Source organism: Pseudophryne corroboree, chromosome 1 (genome assembly GCF_028390025.1).
Source record: "Pseudophryne corroboree isolate aPseCor3 chromosome 1, aPseCor3.hap2, whole genome shotgun sequence".
Lineage (NCBI taxonomy): Eukaryota > Metazoa > Chordata > Amphibia > Anura > Myobatrachidae > Pseudophryne > Pseudophryne corroboree.
Window position 1 is genome coordinate 311086899 of NC_086444.1, and position 17531 is coordinate 311104429.

The window sequence follows — 17531 nt, forward strand, 5'->3', positions numbered from 1 at the left end:
CAGGACAATGTCCTCATCCTGACCCAACTCTTGTATGGCGTCGCACACTACCTCCCCGTCCAGAGGAGAATTGATAAGATCCGTTTTAAAAATCAGCAAGGGGAATCATCTGGAAACTCCAGTATGTCCCCCCTTTGTACTCTATTCTTAACTCACTGGTCCTAGTCCATTCTAGGACTAACCGAAGAGTATTAGACGAGTTCCCACCGGTGTGGGCTCCAGCAAGATAGACCCAGCGACAGACGGTGGATGGGTAGAAAACAGAGGACGATATCTGCTTCTGCGACCTTAAAAAGGCTGCATACCTCTTACCTTTACACCTTTCTTTTTCTGCAAAGAAGGGGAAACAAACGGTATCCAACCGGCCAAAATGACTGCACCCTACAAAAAATGTGTCGCCAACCGCTGTGAGGGAACATCTTAACAAAGTCATCCCCAAACCAGGTTTCACCTTCATAGGAAAGATACTCCAGTATTTCTCGGAGTAGGCCCCAGCGTTCCCTTGGCGAATCCACCACGCCCTCCTAGTCGAGACGGTCATGGAATTGGCCAGCGACTCCAAGAGTCCCATACCTCTTGTAGTCACACGGCAGCAAGCTACAATGTTCTAGATAAGACCCAACTCAAGGAATATCTCATCCCTCCCCAGGGTAATTATATTGGATGACAAGGTAACCGACCATTTCTGAATACAAGCACTCCCCCATACGTATGTAATGCCAATATCATCAAAGCATATAATTAAAATATCACTTTGCTTCCTGTATATGATCCTTTGTGACAGGGCCCCGTGCAGACCAGGGGTTGACTTTCATTTTTTTCTATCCACGGCGGGAAAAGAATAAACACTCGGACTCCTCGTGAGGATTTGTCATCTTGTCACGGCTGACCTAGAGCTTTATCAACAGAGCGACCAGCACATGAGAAGGAACAACATCACTTCAGCATTCATTAGAAATTGTAATATAAATATACACATTTAAATACACACACACACATCTATATATACATCTCATATATATATATTTTGTCAGGAACAGCAGGGTCCCTAGTGACATTAATGTGTATGAACATGTACTGAATGCCAAAGTTGTGGATCTAACCAGGAAACATTATGGTCAACATAAGACATAGTATTCGTCAACAACAGGGAGTAGTAACTGGGCAAAATAACATTCTTGCAACCCCGAGAGGTTTGAGGGGAAAAAAAAAAAAAAAAATTATATATATATATATAATAAGAATTTACTTACCGATAATTCTATTTCTCGTAGTCCGTAGTGGATGCTGGGGACTCCGTCAGGACCATGGGGTTTAGCGGCTCCGCAGGAGACAGGGCACAATAATAAAAGCTTTAGGATCAGGTGGTGTGCACTGGCTCCTCCCCCTATGACCCTCCTCCAAGCCTCAGTTAGGATACTGTGCCCGGACGAGCGTGCATAATAAGGAAGGATATTGAATCCTGGGTAAGACTCATACCAGCCACACCAATCACACCGTACAACCTGTGATCTGAACCCAGTTAACAGTATGATAACAACGAAGGAGCCTCTGAAAAGATGGCTCACAACAAGAATAACCCGATTTTTGTAACAATAACTATGTACAAGTATTGCAGACAATCCGCACTTGGGATGGGCGCCCAGCATCCACTACGGACTACGAGAAATAGAATTATCGGTAAGTAAATTCTTATTTTCTCTAACGTCCTAAGTGGATGCTGGGGACTCCGTCAGGACCATGGGGATTATACCAAAGCTCCCAAACGGGCGGGAGAGTGCGGATGACTCTGCAGCACCGAATGAGAGAACTCCAGGTCCTCCTCAGTCAGGGTGTGCCCCTGACCAAGTAGCAGCTCGGCAAAGTTGTAAAGCCGAGACCCCTCGGGCAGCCGCCCAAGATGAGCCCACTTCCTTGTGGAATGGGCTTTTACTGATTTTAGCTGTGGCAAGCCTGCCACAGAATGTGCAAGCTGAATTGTACTACAAATCCAGCGAGCAATCGTCTGCTTAGAAGCAGGAACACCCATCTTGTTGGGTGCATACAGGCTAAACAGCGAGTCAGATTTTCTGACTCCAGTCGTCCTGGAAACATATATTTTCAGGGCCCTGACAACGTCAAGTAACTTGGAGTCCTCCAAGTCCCTAGTAGCCGCAGGTACCACAATAGGTTGGTTCATGTGAAAAACAGAAAACACCTTAAGGAGAAATTGAGGACGAGTCCTCAATTCTGCCCTGTCCGAATGAAAAATTAAGTAAGGGCTTTTATATGATAAAGCCGCCCATTCTGACACACGCCTGGCTGAAGCCAGGGCTAATAGAATCTTCACCTTCCATGTGAAATATTTTAATTCCACAGTGGTGAGTGGATCAAACCAATGTGACTTTAGGAAACTCAAAACAACATTGAGATCCCAAGGTGCCACTGGGGGCACAAAAGGAGGCTGTATATGCAGTACCCCTTTTACAAACGTCTGAACTTCAGGCACTGAAGCCAGTTCTTTCTGGAAGAAATTTGACAGGGTCGAAATTTGAACCTTAATGGACCCTAATTTTAGGCCCATAGACAGTCCTGTTTTCAGGAAATGTAGGAAACGACCCAGTTGGAATTCCTCTGTAGGGACCTTCTTGGCCTCACACCACGCAACATATTTTCGCCAAATGCGGTGAAAATGTTTTGCGGTTACATCCTTCCTGGCTTCGACCAGGGTAGGGATGACTTCATCTGGAATGCCCTTTCAGGATCCGGCGTTCAACTGCCATGCCGTCAAACGCAGCCGCGGTAAGTCTTGGAACAGACAAGGCCCCGGCTGGAGCAGGTCCTTTCTTAAAGGTAGAGGCCACGGTTCTTCCGTGAGCATCTCTTGAAGTTCCGGGTACCAAGTCCTTCTTGACCCATCCGGAACCACGAGTATCGTTCTTACTCATCTCCTTCTTATGATTCTCAGTACTTTTGGTATGAGATGCATAGGAGGGAACACATACCCTGACTGGTACACCCACAGTGTTACCAGAGCGTCCACCGCTATTGCCTGAGGGTCCCTTGACCTGGCGCAATATTTGTCTAGTTTTTTGTTCAGGCGGGACGCCATCATGTCCACCTTTGGTTTTTCCCAACGGTTTACAATCATGTGGAAGACTTCCCGCTGAAGTCCCCACTCTCCCGGGTGGAGGTTATGCCTGCTGAGGAAGTTTGCTTCCCAGTTTTCCACTCCCGGAATTAACACTGCTGAGAGTGTTATCACATGATTTTTCGCCCAGCGAAGAATCCTTGCAGTTTCTGCCATTTCCCTCCTGCTTCATGTGCCGCCCTGTCTGTTTACGTGGGCGACTGCCGTGATGTTGTCCCACTGGATCAATACCGGCTGACCTTGAAGCAGAGGTCTTGCTAAGCTTAGAGCCTTGTAAATTGCCCTTAGCTCCAGTATATTTATGTGGAGAGAAGTCTCCAGACTTGATCACACTCCCTGGAAATTTTTTCCTTGTGTGACTGCTCCCCAGCCACTCAGGCTGGCATCCGTGGTCACCAGGACCCAGTCCTGAATGTCGAATCTGCGGCCCTTTCATAGATGAGCACTCTGCAGCCACCGCAGAAGAAAACACCCTTGTCCTTGGAGACAGGGTTGTCCGCTGATGCATCTGAAGATGCGATCCGGACCATTTTCCCAGCAGATTCCACTGAAAGGTTCTTGCGTGAAATCTACCGAATGGGATCGCTTTGTAAGAAACCACCATTTTTCACAGGACCCTTGTGCAATGATGCACTGATACTTTTCCTGATTTTAGGAGGTTCCTGACTAGCTCGGATAACTCCCTGGTCTTCTTCTCCGGGAGAAAACATCCTTTTCTGGACTGTGTCCAGAATCATTCCTAGGAACATTAGACGTGTCGTCGGAAAAAGCTGCGATTTTGGAATATTTAGAATCCACTCGTGCTGTCGTAGAACTACTTGAGATAGTGCTACTCCGACCGCCAACTGTTCTCTGGACCTTGCCCTTATCAGGAAAGCGTCCATATTTCTTTTAGGAAGAATCATCATTTCGGCCATTACCATGGTAAAGACCCGGGGTGCCGTGGACAATCCAAACGGCAGCGTCTGAACTGATAGTGACAGTTCTGTACCACGAACCTGAGATACCCTTGGTGAGAAGGGCAAAATTTGGACATGTAGGTAAGCGTCCCTGATATCCAGTGACACCATATCGTCCTGGTTCGCTATCACTGCTCTGAGTGACTCCATCTTGATTTGAACCCTTGTATGTAATTGTTCAAATCTTTTAGATCTCACCGAGCCGTTTGGCTTCAGTACCACAATATAGTGTGGAATAATACCCCTTCCCTTGTTGTAGGAGGGGTACTTTGATTATCACCTGCTGGGAATACAGCCTGTGAATTTTTTTCCAATACTGCCTCCCTGTCGGAGGGAGACGTTGGTAAAGCAGACTTCAGGAACTTGTGAGGGGAAGACGTCTCGAATTTCCAATGTACACCTGGGATACTACGTGTAGGATCCAGGAGTCCACTTGCGAGTGAGCCCACTGCGTGCTGAAACTCTTGAGATGACCCCCCACCGCACCTGAGTCCGCTTGTATGGCCCCAGCGTCATGCTGCGGACTTGGCAGAAGCTGTGGAGGACTTCTGTTCCTGGGAATGGGCTGCCTGCTGCAATCTTCTTCCCTTTCCTCTAACCCTGGGCAGATATGACTGGCCTTTTGCCCGCCTGCCTTAATGGGTACGAAAGGACTGAGACTGAAAAGACTGTGTCCTTTTCTGCTGAGATGTGACTTGGGGTAACAAAAGTGGATTTTCCAGCTGTTGCCATGGCCACCAGGTCCGATGGACCGCCCCTTTATACGGCAATACTTCCATGTGCCGTCTGGAATCTGCATCACCTGACCACTGTCGTGTCTATAAACATCGTCTGGCAGATATGGACATCACATCTACTCTTGATGCCAGAATGCAAATATCCCTCTGCGCATCTCGCATATATAGAAATGCATCCTTAAAATGCTCTATAGTCAATAAAATATTGTTCCTGTCAAGGGTATCAATATTTTCAGTCAGGAAATCCGACCAAGCCCCCCCAGCGCTGCACATCCAGGCTGAGGCGATTGCTGGTCGTAGTATAACACCAGTATGTGTGTATATACTTTTTAGGATATTTTTCAGCTTCCTATCAGCTGGCTCTTTGAGGGCGGCCGTATCTGGAGACGGTAACGCCACTTGTTTTTATAAGCGTGTGACCGCCTTATCCACCCTAAGGTGTGTTTCCCAACTCGCCCTCACTTCTGGCGGGAAAGGGTATACCTCCAATAATTTTCTATCGGAGGAAACCCACGTATCATCACACACTTTAATTTATCTGATTCAGGAAAAACTACAAGTAGATTATTCCCACCCTACATAATACCCTTATTTGTGGTACTTGTAGTATCAGAAATATGTAACACCTCCTTCATTGCCCTTAACATGTAACGTGTGGCCCTAAAGGAAAATACGTTTGTTTCTTCACCGTCGACACTGAAGTCAGTGTCCGTGTCTGTGTCGACCAACTGAGGTAAATGGGCGTTTTTACAAGCCCCTGACGGTGTCTGAGACGCCTGGACAGGTACTAATTTGTTTGCCGGCCGTCTCATGTCGTCAACCGACCTTGCATCGTGTTGACATTATCACGTAATTCCTAAATAAGCCATCCATTCCGGTGTCGACTCCCTAGAGAGTGACATCACCAATACAGGCAATTTGCTCCGCCTCCTCACCAACATCGTCCTCCTACATGTCGACACACACGTACCGACACACAGCACACACACAGGGAATGCTCTGATAGAGGACAGGACCCCACTAGCCCTTTGGGGAGACAGAGGGAGAGTTTGCCAGCACACACCAAAAACGCTATAATTATACAGGGACAACCCCTTATACAAGTGTTTTCCCTTATAGCATTTTCACATATGTAATCATATCGCCAAATAAGTGCCCCCCCTCTCTGTTTTAACCCTGTTTCTGTAGTGCAGTGCAGGGGAGAGCCTGGGAGCCTTCCTCACAGCAGAGCTGAGCAGGAAAATGGCGCCGTGTGCTGAGGAGAATAGGCCCCGACCCCTAAAACGGCGGGCTCTTCTCCCGGAGTTTGTGAGATCTGGCAGGGGTTAAATACATCCATATAGCCTCAAGGGCTATATGTGATGTATTTTAGTCATAAAAAAGGTATAATACATTGCTGCCCAGGGCGCCCCCCCCCAGCGCCCTGCACCCTCAGTGACCGCTGGTATGAAGTGTGCTGACAACAATGGCGCACAGCTGCAGTGCTGTGCGCTACCTTATGAAGACTGAAAGTCTTCTGCCGCCTGTTTCTGGACCTCTGGACCTCTTCAACTTCGGCATCTGCAAGGGGGGTCGGCGGCACGGTTCCGGGACGAACCCCAGGGTGAGACCTGTGTTCCGACTCCCTCTGGAGCTAATGGTGTCCAGTAGCCTAAGAAGCAAATCCATCCTGCACGCAGGTGAGTTTACTTCTCTCCCCTAAGTCCCTCGTAGCAGTGAGCCTGTTGCCAGCAGGACTCACTGAAAATAAAAAACCTAACTTAAACTTTTATTCTAAGCAGCTCAGGAGAGCCACCTAGATTGCACCCTTCTCGGCCGGGCACAAAGATCTAACTGAGGCTTGGAGGAGGGTCATAGGGGGAGGAGCCAGTGCACACCACCTGATCCTAAAGCTTTTATTATTGTGCCATGTCTCCTGCGGAGCCGCTAAACCCCATGGTCCTGACGGAGTCCCCAGCATCCACTTAGGACGTTAGAGAAATATATATATATATATACACACACACACATAATTTTAATATCACGTATGGGCTCGAGTTACCTCTTAATGCAACCATACCATACATATATACAGGTATAGGTTTTTACATTATCATGTTAAATTACACCCAGTTATAACAGTTGGTGCCGACAGGGTCACCCACATACGACTGTCTCCCATACAGTGTTTACTTTGGAAAAGCTTACAATACTGACATTTCATCTCTTGAACAAGTACCATCAGGAGTCGGCAATGCCGACAGAGGGATTCCCATAGCCGTTTGTGGCAGAGCACTCACACATGTCGACCCACGTCTACTAAAACACCGGCCGACATCGCTATAATGGGTAGTCCAGTATGACAGGGAAAACACAGAAATCTTTAACAACTCCTTAACCACAACGCATATGTATGTATGTATGTATGTATGTATGTATGTATGTATGTATGTATGTATGTATGTATGTATATATATATATATATATATATATATATATATATATATATATATATATATATATATATATATATATATATATATATATATATATATATATATATATATATATATGAATCTATAATGCACTAAACAGCTGTCCTCCCCCCTTGTTTTTCACTGTTAGTGTTCAACAGTGTTTGTGGCGGGGCCAGCATCTCTGCGAGGAGAAAATGGCGCTGTATAGAGTTGTGAGGGCTAAGCCACGCCCCCTTCTCGGCGCGCTTCAGTCCCGCTATTTTTTTTTAAAACTTTTTTTATACTGGCAGGGGTCGGTATAGTGCCTATGCACTGTTTACCTCTTTGCCAGGCATGTATGTGAGGTATTTTTGCTGCCCAGGGCGCCCCCCCTGCACCCTTGTAGTGCCGCTTGTGTGTGGGAGCAATGGCGCGCTGAGCGGTACCTCAGAGACCCTGAAGTCTTCTGCCGTCACTGAAATCTTCTGTTCTTCTAATACTCACCCGGCTTCTTTCTTCTGGCTTTGTGAGGGGGGTGACGGCGCGGCTCCGGGAACGAGCAGCTAGGCGAACCAAGTGATCAGACCCTCTGGAGCTAATGGTGTCCAGTAGCCTAAGAAGCAGAGCCCTTGAACTCAGAAGAAGTAGGTCTGCTTCTCTCCCCTCACTCCCACGAAGCAGGGAGCCTGTAGCCAACAGGTCTCCATGAAAATAATAATAAACAAAGTCTTTTCAGAGAAACTCAGGAGAGCTCCCCTAGTGTGTGTCCAGGCTCTCTGGGCACAGAGTCTAACTGGAGTCTGGAGGAGGGGCATAGAGGGAGGAGCCAGTTCACACCCATCCAAAGTCTTATAGTGTGCCCATGTCTCCTGCGGATCCCGTCTATACCCTATGGTCCTTTTGGAGTCCCCAGCATCCTCTAGGACGTATGAGAAATGACTTCTTTATTGTCCATATTTTATTATATAAACACCTCTAAAGGGAAGGATGTGCCAGATTGCTGCACTACAGGCCTAATTCATGTTTCTACGCACATGCTTATACAACTGTAAATTTTTAGACTACGGACTTGCTAATCATCGCAGGTGAAGCTGCCGACCAGAAAAATAAAGACACTGACAGGAACTATTGCAAAGTCCTCAGCAACATACACAGCACCAAAGCAATAATGAGGAACATCGACAGCTCAAGTCAGTCTATGGTCATGCAAACTTGCCACGTCAGTAGCAACATAGGAGCCATGTTTCTCCACATACATGATCGCAGCTGAAGGCATATACACGTACTGAAAACAGCTGTGACACGCTTGCGTTTTTCTTGCAACTCCCCATTTCCTCCCTTAAACAGTTCCTTCACTCTTTGTTAAAAAAAAAAAATCTCTCTCCGAGCAGCATCACTAAAGGGGGATCTGTTTCCAGGATGGAGACAGACTGTTGCGGGGATGGAGGCCGGCAAACAGGGGGTGTGCGGCGCGAACGAGGGCGTGAGCGTGGCGGCTGCGTGACGTCTTCCTTAATTTCTGCTAAGATGCGATCGCAGTTTCTGCTTGTTGAAGGCGGTAGGCGGCGGTCAGCATGCTGGGTGGCCTTGCCCTGCGATGGGCGGCCCCAGCATGCGAACAGAAGGATTGCAAATTCTGCTAATTAGAAGAACTTGCAATCCTTACTGAATTAGACCCTTAATGTGGATTTTTGTTCGAGCCTGAGGGAGGATTGAACAGAAATCTGCAGTATGCGCCCTTATCATGGGTGCCAGAAACGTGTTTACCAATAGCACCAACACTTATCCCTGAAACTTTTGCCGTGGATTTACCACGCTAGGAAGAGGGCTTGTAATTGAATAGCTCTGTGCGTAAAAGCATAATTACTGTAGCTAATTGAATTCTGTCCCAAGTCTGCTTATTTAACAAATAAGCTATTGTCCAATTGCAAAGTGTCCCTCACAAGATGATCCTAAAGCTAAACACAGAGTGGATGCATGAGTACATAATTCATTGGAATGCGACAGCAGAGAAGCAAACTGCCAAATGAAAAAACCATTTGTTCCCCAAAGCACTACATAATAACAAAACGAGAGACTTCATTTGAACTGGTATTTAAGAAGATAAAGGTAGCGATTGTTGCAGAAGTTGCAGCTCTCCATCTTTTCCAACCTTAACATTAAGATTTATTACCTTTGTGCAGTTACCGATCTTCTATTAATAAAAAATAAACTATCCTTTATATCATGGGTCTTCAACCTGTGGCCCTCCAGCTGCTGTGAAACTATACAGTTTTGCTACTAAGGTATGCTAAAACTGAGGCAGGGCATGCTGGGATGTGTAGTTCCACAGCAGCTGGAGGGCCGCAGGTTGAAGACCCATGCTTTATATAGTCTAAGAAAAGAAAGTATCCAAAGACACAGTAATATCATAATACATATTTTCTTATTCTTCATTGGGAACCACATGTTGCTTTCCCAGCACATTTAGTTAGGACAAGTTTCACTTGCTTAGTTACTGGATCAAAAGTCAGACAATGTATTAGAAAGATGCATCACCTTGCTTCAAACCCCAGATCCAGAAGTCTGTCTGCTTCATCCAAAATAAGAACGTCCAGAGTTTTCACACAGCTGACTAAATCCAGCCCATCTGCCTGTCTCCGGAACATGTCTTCCAGCCGCCCTGGCGTGGCCACAATGATGTTTCCTCTAGCAACAATAAGAATTATGTAAGATATACAAGTGTAAAAGAAAGGATGAGCAACATACAAGTGGAGCATAGAACAGGACATCTCGCAGCTTTTAGAGTATTGTATAGTACTGTCATATCCCACAATGAGTGGATATAATAAATACATTTTAAGAACGGTGGCTTTAGGCATTTAGGGGGGAGATTCAAATGTTTGAAAAGTCAGTTGGGAGTCTGTTTTTCTAATAGTAAGGAAAACACAGACACCCAACCAACTTTCCAAACATTTGAATTCCACCCTTAATGTTTAATCATTTGAAAGAAAAGGCAATAATCATCATCAACAGCTGATCTGTTTCCAGTGTAAAAAATGTATCCATTTGATCTTCACTTTAGTATTCCAAGTGTCGATTTTATAATAAAAATCCTGACTGAAATGGGATTCGGTCATTAGGTCGACCACTATAGGTTGACATGCATTAGGTCGACCGGTCAAAAGGTCGGCATGAGGTTTTCAATTTTTTTAAAATTTTTGGACATTTCATACTTTACGATCCACGTGGACTACAATTGGGAACGGTAACCTGTGCCGAGCACAACGAGGAGACACTGTGAACTAATTGGGGTTCCCCATCACTTTACGAAGAAAACACCAAAGAAAAAGTAAAAAAAACAAAAACCACACCTCATGTCGATTTTTTTACATGTCGACCTAAAACATGTCGACCTAACGCATGTCGACTAATAGAGGTCGACCTAACGACCTATACCCGACTGAAATTGCTTCTGAATAAAACTCCTAATATTGACGTATTTCTCAACAACTGGGCAAAATAATTTTAGCGGTAAAGCAGCTGGCCTTTCTTCTGGTTAGTCAATCCTTATCTTTACTCAGGCCTTAAAGTCTAATACCCCCAGTGATCGCGCTGAACGAAAAAAAATTGTGGGTCCCAGGGACCCCTCGCTTTAAAAAAATCGGGGTCCTACTCCACGGTTTCTGGGTCCCATCACAATTTATACTTTATAAGCAATGCTGGGGGCAGGCAGCAGTTGGGGTAGACCTGGGGATTGAGGCAGGGAACACTTGAGGCCGGTAGGGGGTACAGGGGCTTAAGGGCAGGCAGTACTGGGGGTAGGGAGGGGGTAAGGCAGGCAGCAGTTGGGGCACAACTGGGGCAGGCAACAGTTTGAGAAGTGCTGTAAGTGGGTAGCAGTTTGGGTAGAGGGAAATAAGGGCATGCTGCAGTTGGGACAATACTGAGGGAAAGGAGTGGGTTAGGGGCAGACAGTACTGAGGTAATGCTGGAGGTAAGATTTGGGGGGGGGGGGGGGGTTGAAAGTACAGTGCTATTTAATTATACTAGTCAATCACGGTGAAAGGTAGTGTTGTATTGCCGCAGTAGCTGGCAATAGAAAACCAGAGGGAGAGGGTGATGACTGATGGCTTGGGAAGGCAGAGGGTGACAGGAGAAAGGGTGATGGGGAGATAGTGATGCAGAGGGTGAGGCAGTGGGTGACGAGGAGAGATAGTGGGAGATGGAGAGTCAGTGGGTGACAGGAGATTGTGATAGTGAGAGGCAGTGGGTGACGCCAGGGACTGGGTGACAGGGGGAGGCAGTGGGTGACAAGTAGATATAGTAGGAGACGGAGAGGCAGTAGGTGACAGGAAAGGGCGACGGGAATAGAGAGGGTAATGGGGGGCGATAGTGGGAGACAGAGGCATTGAGTGGCAGTGTCACGTCTCCTCTATACGTGAACAGATAAAGCCTGGGCGTACGCCCCAGCTGCTCCCATTGCAATGGATATAGGACAGACCTAGAAGAGGAGGGCCAGCTGTTGAGAATGGGGTAAGGGACCCGAGAAAGGGGGATCAGACAGAACGGTGGGGATGGAGCCATGATAGAGCAGGGGTACAGGGGAAGGCAGGACAGAGTGAGTTGGGGCAGACACTGGGTGATGGGCCCAATCTGCTGATATGCAGAATGTCCCTAAATAATAATTAGGACACTCTCAAGATAATTATGGAACCACTGCCTGCTACAATGTCTCACCTGGGGAGTGCACCCAGAGCCGGATTAAGGCTCCTGGGGGCACTGAAGACAAGGGGGCCCCCTACGGACTAAACTAAAGTGTGTACATGTATGTATGTGTAATAAATATATATATATATATATATATATATATATATATATATTACATATTACAATATGCTGTGCTGAAGTATAGACTCCTGTTGCTGGCAGACTGACTGTGTATACTGTTAATATTTAATACATATTTAATAACTAATATTATTTATTTTTGATTTATATTGTACCTCCAAGCGCTTTTATTGCCAGGAGTCTGCTGGTAGATGTATTGCAGCCTCTTAGGTGAGACTCGGCAGTCCCACCTCGATGAGCAGCAGTAGCGGCAGGCACTCCATAGGCAACTGTAGTGCAAGGTAATAGATCACCCGAAGGGACGGAGCAGGGTCAACTGAAGCCAGTGCTGGGACCAGTAAACTCACTGTGCACACAGCTCCTCAGCGACAGCCAGAAGGGGGAAAGCCGCTGCTGCTGTTTCCAATGCAGAATCTGCTGAACTCTGCACTGTGTATCACAGCGGGAGAGAAGAAGCCGCCGCGTCTGGCACAGGAGACGCACTCAAGCGCCGGGGGGGCTGTGGGCTGCCTGATCACTGTGACCAGCTGGAGGCAGAGCCGCGGATGCAGAGGGACCGGGTCTCAGGCGGCGATTGAATGAGGAGATGGGAGACGCAGCAGGCAGTGATTGGTTGTGAAGACTGGGGACGCTGCCGGCGGTGATTGGTTGGTGAGTTAGAGTGCGTCCGGCAGGACCCGCTATTATTTCAAAATTGAGTCCCTCTCTGCCTATAGCGCGTAAAATACGCGCTATAGCGCATTTTTGCAATCACTGACCCCTATTACACTGCTGCTAAAAACCCGGGAGCGGATAAATGTAAAAGGGTTCAGTTACTTGGGAATCCAACCCGGCTAGATTGCAGGGTCGGTTCCAAGAAGGACCCAGGTCGTGGTGCAGTATAAACGGATAAGCAGGCACCCGTTCACTACATAGAGAAGAGGCAGCGTTTGGAAAAGAGGATTTTGGTACTTACCGATAAATCCATTTCTCTGAATCCTCTAGGGGACACTGGAGTCCTATACAGTAGGGGTGTGAAGCTTGCAACCGGAGGTGTGGCACAATCTAAAATTAGCATTGTCTGCACAGCCGGCTCCTCCCCCTTCACATCCCTCCTCCCTCAGTTTGGAAAATTTGACTGAGAGAATAGGACATGATACTTGAGCACATGGCGAGGAACCGAACCGTACAACATATCAAACTGTATCCCAGAAACCCTTAACAGAATAACTAACGCTGTTTGTACGAACTGTTTGAACAAGAACTTTGAACACAGCAGGTTGACAGCACCGAGGCGGGCATCCAGTGTCCCCTAGAGGATTCAGAGAAATGGATTTATCGGTAAGTACCAAAATCCTCTTTTCTCTTTCATGCACTAGGGGACACTGGAGTCCTATACAGTAGGGGACGTCCCAAAGTTATCCCCAAGGGAGGGAGTGCTGTCGGTGGCCTGCAAAACTAAGCGTCCGAACTTAAGAGTCTCCGGACGCAAAGGTATCAAACTTGTAAAATTTCGCAAACGTGTGGGCTGAGGACCACGTCGCCGCTCTGCAAAGTCGAGTAGTGGAAGCACCTCTGGCAGCCGCCCATGAGGCACCCACTGATCTGGTGGTATGAGCACCCGTCTGAACCGGAACCTGTTTGCCACAGGAAATATAAGCTTGCCGAATGGCAAGTCTAATCCATTTAGACAAAGACTGCTTAGATGCTGGCCAACCCTTCTTTGGCCCATCATAAAGAAACAAACAAATGGTCCGACTTTCTGAAGGACGGCGTAACTTGTACGTAAACCCGTAAAGCTCGGACAACATCCAAGGACACGTCCCCATCTGCAAGAACCTGGAAAGATGGGACTACAATTGGCTGGTTTACATGAAACAACAAAACAACCGTAGGAAGGAAATCTGCTCTTGTACTGAGTTCTGCCCTATACTCATGAAAAACTAAAAAAGGGACTCTTACACGATAAGGCTCCCAACTCAGAAACCCTCCTGGCCGAAGCCAAGGCAAGCAATAACGTGACCTTCCAAGATAGATATTTTCAGGTCTGTTCTTGCCAACGGCTCAAAAGTTGGTGATCTCAAAAATTCCAACACCAATTTTAAGTCCCACGGCGCAGTGGGAGGACGAAAAGGGTTGTATCCTCAGAATCCCCTGTAAAAAGGTTTGAACCTCTTGCAAGGATGCTAACCGCTGTGGAAATAGGATGGAGAGAGCCGAAATTTAAACCTTCAGAGAGCCCAGCCACAGTCCTACATCTAGACCGGCCTAAAGGAAAAGTAAAAGTCTGGATAAGTGGAAGTTCGTCGAAATCCACCCACGTTCCTGACACCAGTCCTTGTACTTCTTCCAAATCCTGTAGTAGTGCATGGCTGTGACCGGCTTCCTAGCGGCAAGCATCGTAGGAATGGCCGTTCTTGGTATCCCTCTTTTTCTTAAGATCCGGGTTTCATTAGCCACGTCGTTAAACGCAGCCTGTTCAGGTCTGGGTGTAGGAACGGTCCCTGAGACAGCAGGTCCTCTCTCTGAGGTAACCACCAAGGATCTTCCTCTAGTAACCCCCGTAGGTCGGAGTACCAACTCCTGCGGGGCCAATCTGGTGCGATTAGAATTGCCCACACTCATTCCCGTTTCACCCTTTTCAGAACCCTGGGTATGAGTGGGAAAGGTGGAAAAATGTAAACCCTCCTGTAACACCAAGGAAGTGTTAATGCGTCCACTCCTTCTGCTGTTGGATCTCTTGTCCTGGACACATATCTGGGCAGCTGATGGTTTTGCCGAGACGCCATGAGGTCCACTTGAGGGAGACCCCATCTCCTCACCACCATGTCGAAAATCCATGGATGTAGGCACCACTCTCCCGGATGCATGTCCTGATGACTGAGAAAATCTGCTTCCCAGTTCTCCACACCTGGAAAGAACACTGCCGAGAGGATGTTGTTTCGTCTGTCTGCCCACAAAAAGATCTTTGTGGCTTCCTTTAACGCCATCCTGTTCTTTGTTCCTCCTTGACGGTTTATGTAAGCCGCCGACGTGACATTGTCTGACTGTATCTTTAAGTGTTGACCCATGACTAGGTCTTCGGCTAAGAAAAGCACATTGTAAACTGCACTTAGTTCGAGAATGTTTATGGGTAGGCTGCTCTCCAGTAACGTCCATCTGCCCTGAAACTGATGTTCCTCTAAGACGGCACCCCAACCTCTGAGACTGGCGTCCATAGTCAGGATCCTCCAATCCCAAATGCCGAATCTCTTGCCTGCTGCGAGATTCCTGTGCAACGACCACCAAATTAAGGAGGTTCGTATGCGCGGTGGAAGTCGGATTCTTCGATGTAGAAGCCAGTGCGAACCTGCTCCCTGAGCAATGAGGTTCATCTGGAATGGTCGGGAATGAAGTCTGCCGTACTGGAGAGCTTCGAACGACGCCACCATCTTCCCGAGAAGTTGCACACAGAGGTGTAGACAAACCGTTTGTGTCCTCAGTACCTGAGCCACTAATCTCTGTAGGTCTTGGACCTTGTTCTCTGGTAGGAATACTCTCAATTGTACCGTGTCCCAGTGGCGTGCGGTGAGGTTAGTGGCTGGTGAGGCACTACAGCCATAATGCCCGCCGAATCCTGCCGATGACCCCTACCGCCGAGCCAATGCCCGCTACTGCCCCTGAGCCGATGCCCGCTGCCACCGCCAATGGCTTATAAACTTGCCCACAATCAACTGACCCAGCCCTCCGCCACTAATTTGCATCTCAGTCCGATGCCGCCAATGCCCGCTGCCTGCCTGCTCATCATACTTGAGATATATTGTACATTTTAAAAGAAATTTTTTTTTGTGTTTGGGAAGGGAGTGGGAGGAGAACATAAATGCAATTCTGTTGTCCAGGGCTTCCATTAACTTAATGGAGAAGGGGCTGAATGGGTTAAAAAATGTAAAAAAAAATTGTGTGGGGTCCCCCCTCCTAAGTATAACCAGCCTCGGGCTCTTTGAGCCAGTCCTGGTTGTTTAAATACTGGGAAAAAATTGGACAGGGGTTCCCCGTATTTAGACAACCAGCACCGGGCTCTTAGTCCGGTCCTGGTTCCAAAAATACGGGGGACAAAAGACGTAGGGGTCCCACGTATTTTTAAAACCAGCACCGGGCTCCACTAGCCAGGGACATAATGCCACAGCCGGGGGACACATTTATGTAGGTCCCTGCGGCCGTGGCATTACCCCCCCCCCCAACTAGTCACCCCTGGCCGGGGTTCCCTGGAGGAGTGGAGACCCCTTAGATGAAGGGGTCCCCCCCTCCAAGCACTCAAGGGCCAGGGGTGAAGCCCGAGGCTGTCCCCCCATCCGTGGGCGGTGGATGGGAGGCTGATAGCCATAAGAGTGTTAAAAAAAGAATATTGTTTTTTGTTGTGGAACTACAAGGCCCAGCAAGCCTCCCCTGCTTGCTGGAACTTGGAGAACCTCAAGTACCAACATGCAGGGAAATAATGGGCCCGCTGGTACCTGTAGTTCTACAACAACAACAAAATACCCAAATAAAAACACAACACACACACCGTGACAGTAAAAATGTATTACATCACACTTACACACTCACACATACTTACCTACATCCCACGCCGGTCACGTCCACTTGTCCAGTAGAATCCAATAGGGCCGATACCTGTAAAAATGAGAGACAGATTACTTACCTACATCCCACGCCGGTCACGTCCACTTGTCCAGTAGAATCCAATAGAGCCGGTACCTGTAAAAAAAATTAACATTAAACTTCAATCCACAGGAGGGGGGAAAAGAGGAGAGAGAGAGAGAAGAGAGAGAGAGACTCTCTGACTAACCTGCTGCTGGCTGTGAGTGGGAGGAGGTCGGGGGTGAGCCGCAAACCGCTGCTGACAGCGGGAGGGCGGAGGAGAACGAAGGGAGAGACGGGGGGAGGACGGAGCCAGCCGGAGTCAATGTAGAAGGACGGGGGGAGAAGCGTACACCGCTGCTGTCAGCGGGAGGAGGTCGGGGGAGAGCCGCAAACCGCGCTGACAGCGGGAGGGCGGTAGAGGACGGAGGAGGACGAAGGGAGAGATGGGCCGGACAGAGCCAGAGCCGCACACCGCTGCTGTCAGCGGGAAGAGGACGGGAAGAGCCGCACACACTTACCGCTGGGACCCGCCACGTCTGGGTGATTGGACAAGCGGATCCAGCACTGGATCCACTGTCCAATCACAGGTGCCTCGCTGACATGGGGGTGGTGTCCCTGTCAGCGAGGCACTTTTTTCAGTGCCGCTTTTACGCTTTTTTTGAATGGGCTTTTAAAGCCCAGTGCTTGGCCCCGCCCCCCGCTCTGTTCCGTCTGCATTGTGTTTGGGAGGCACTGCTATCAGTGTCTCCCAAACACACATAAGCACAGAAAATTATTAGAATTAAATAAAGAACATACTTATGACACAGAATATGTGTCATAAGTATCTTCTTTATATTAT

At 47.9% G+C, this 17531-nt stretch overlaps 1 protein-coding gene across 3 annotated transcripts in view; it reads right to left on the reverse strand.

Moving 5' to 3' along the window:
• The window catches only part of DDX55 (DEAD-box helicase 55), a 160864-nt gene that overhangs the window by 97630 nt on the left and 45703 nt on the right, over positions 1 to 17531 (reverse strand). For all 3 annotated transcript variants that reach the window (XM_063964493.1, XM_063964492.1, XM_063964491.1), the window contains exon 6: positions 9800 to 9949. In XM_063964493.1, coding sequence (XP_063820563.1) covers positions 9800 to 9949 — 150 coding nt within the window. The remainder of the gene's footprint in view (positions 1 to 9799; positions 9950 to 17531) is intronic.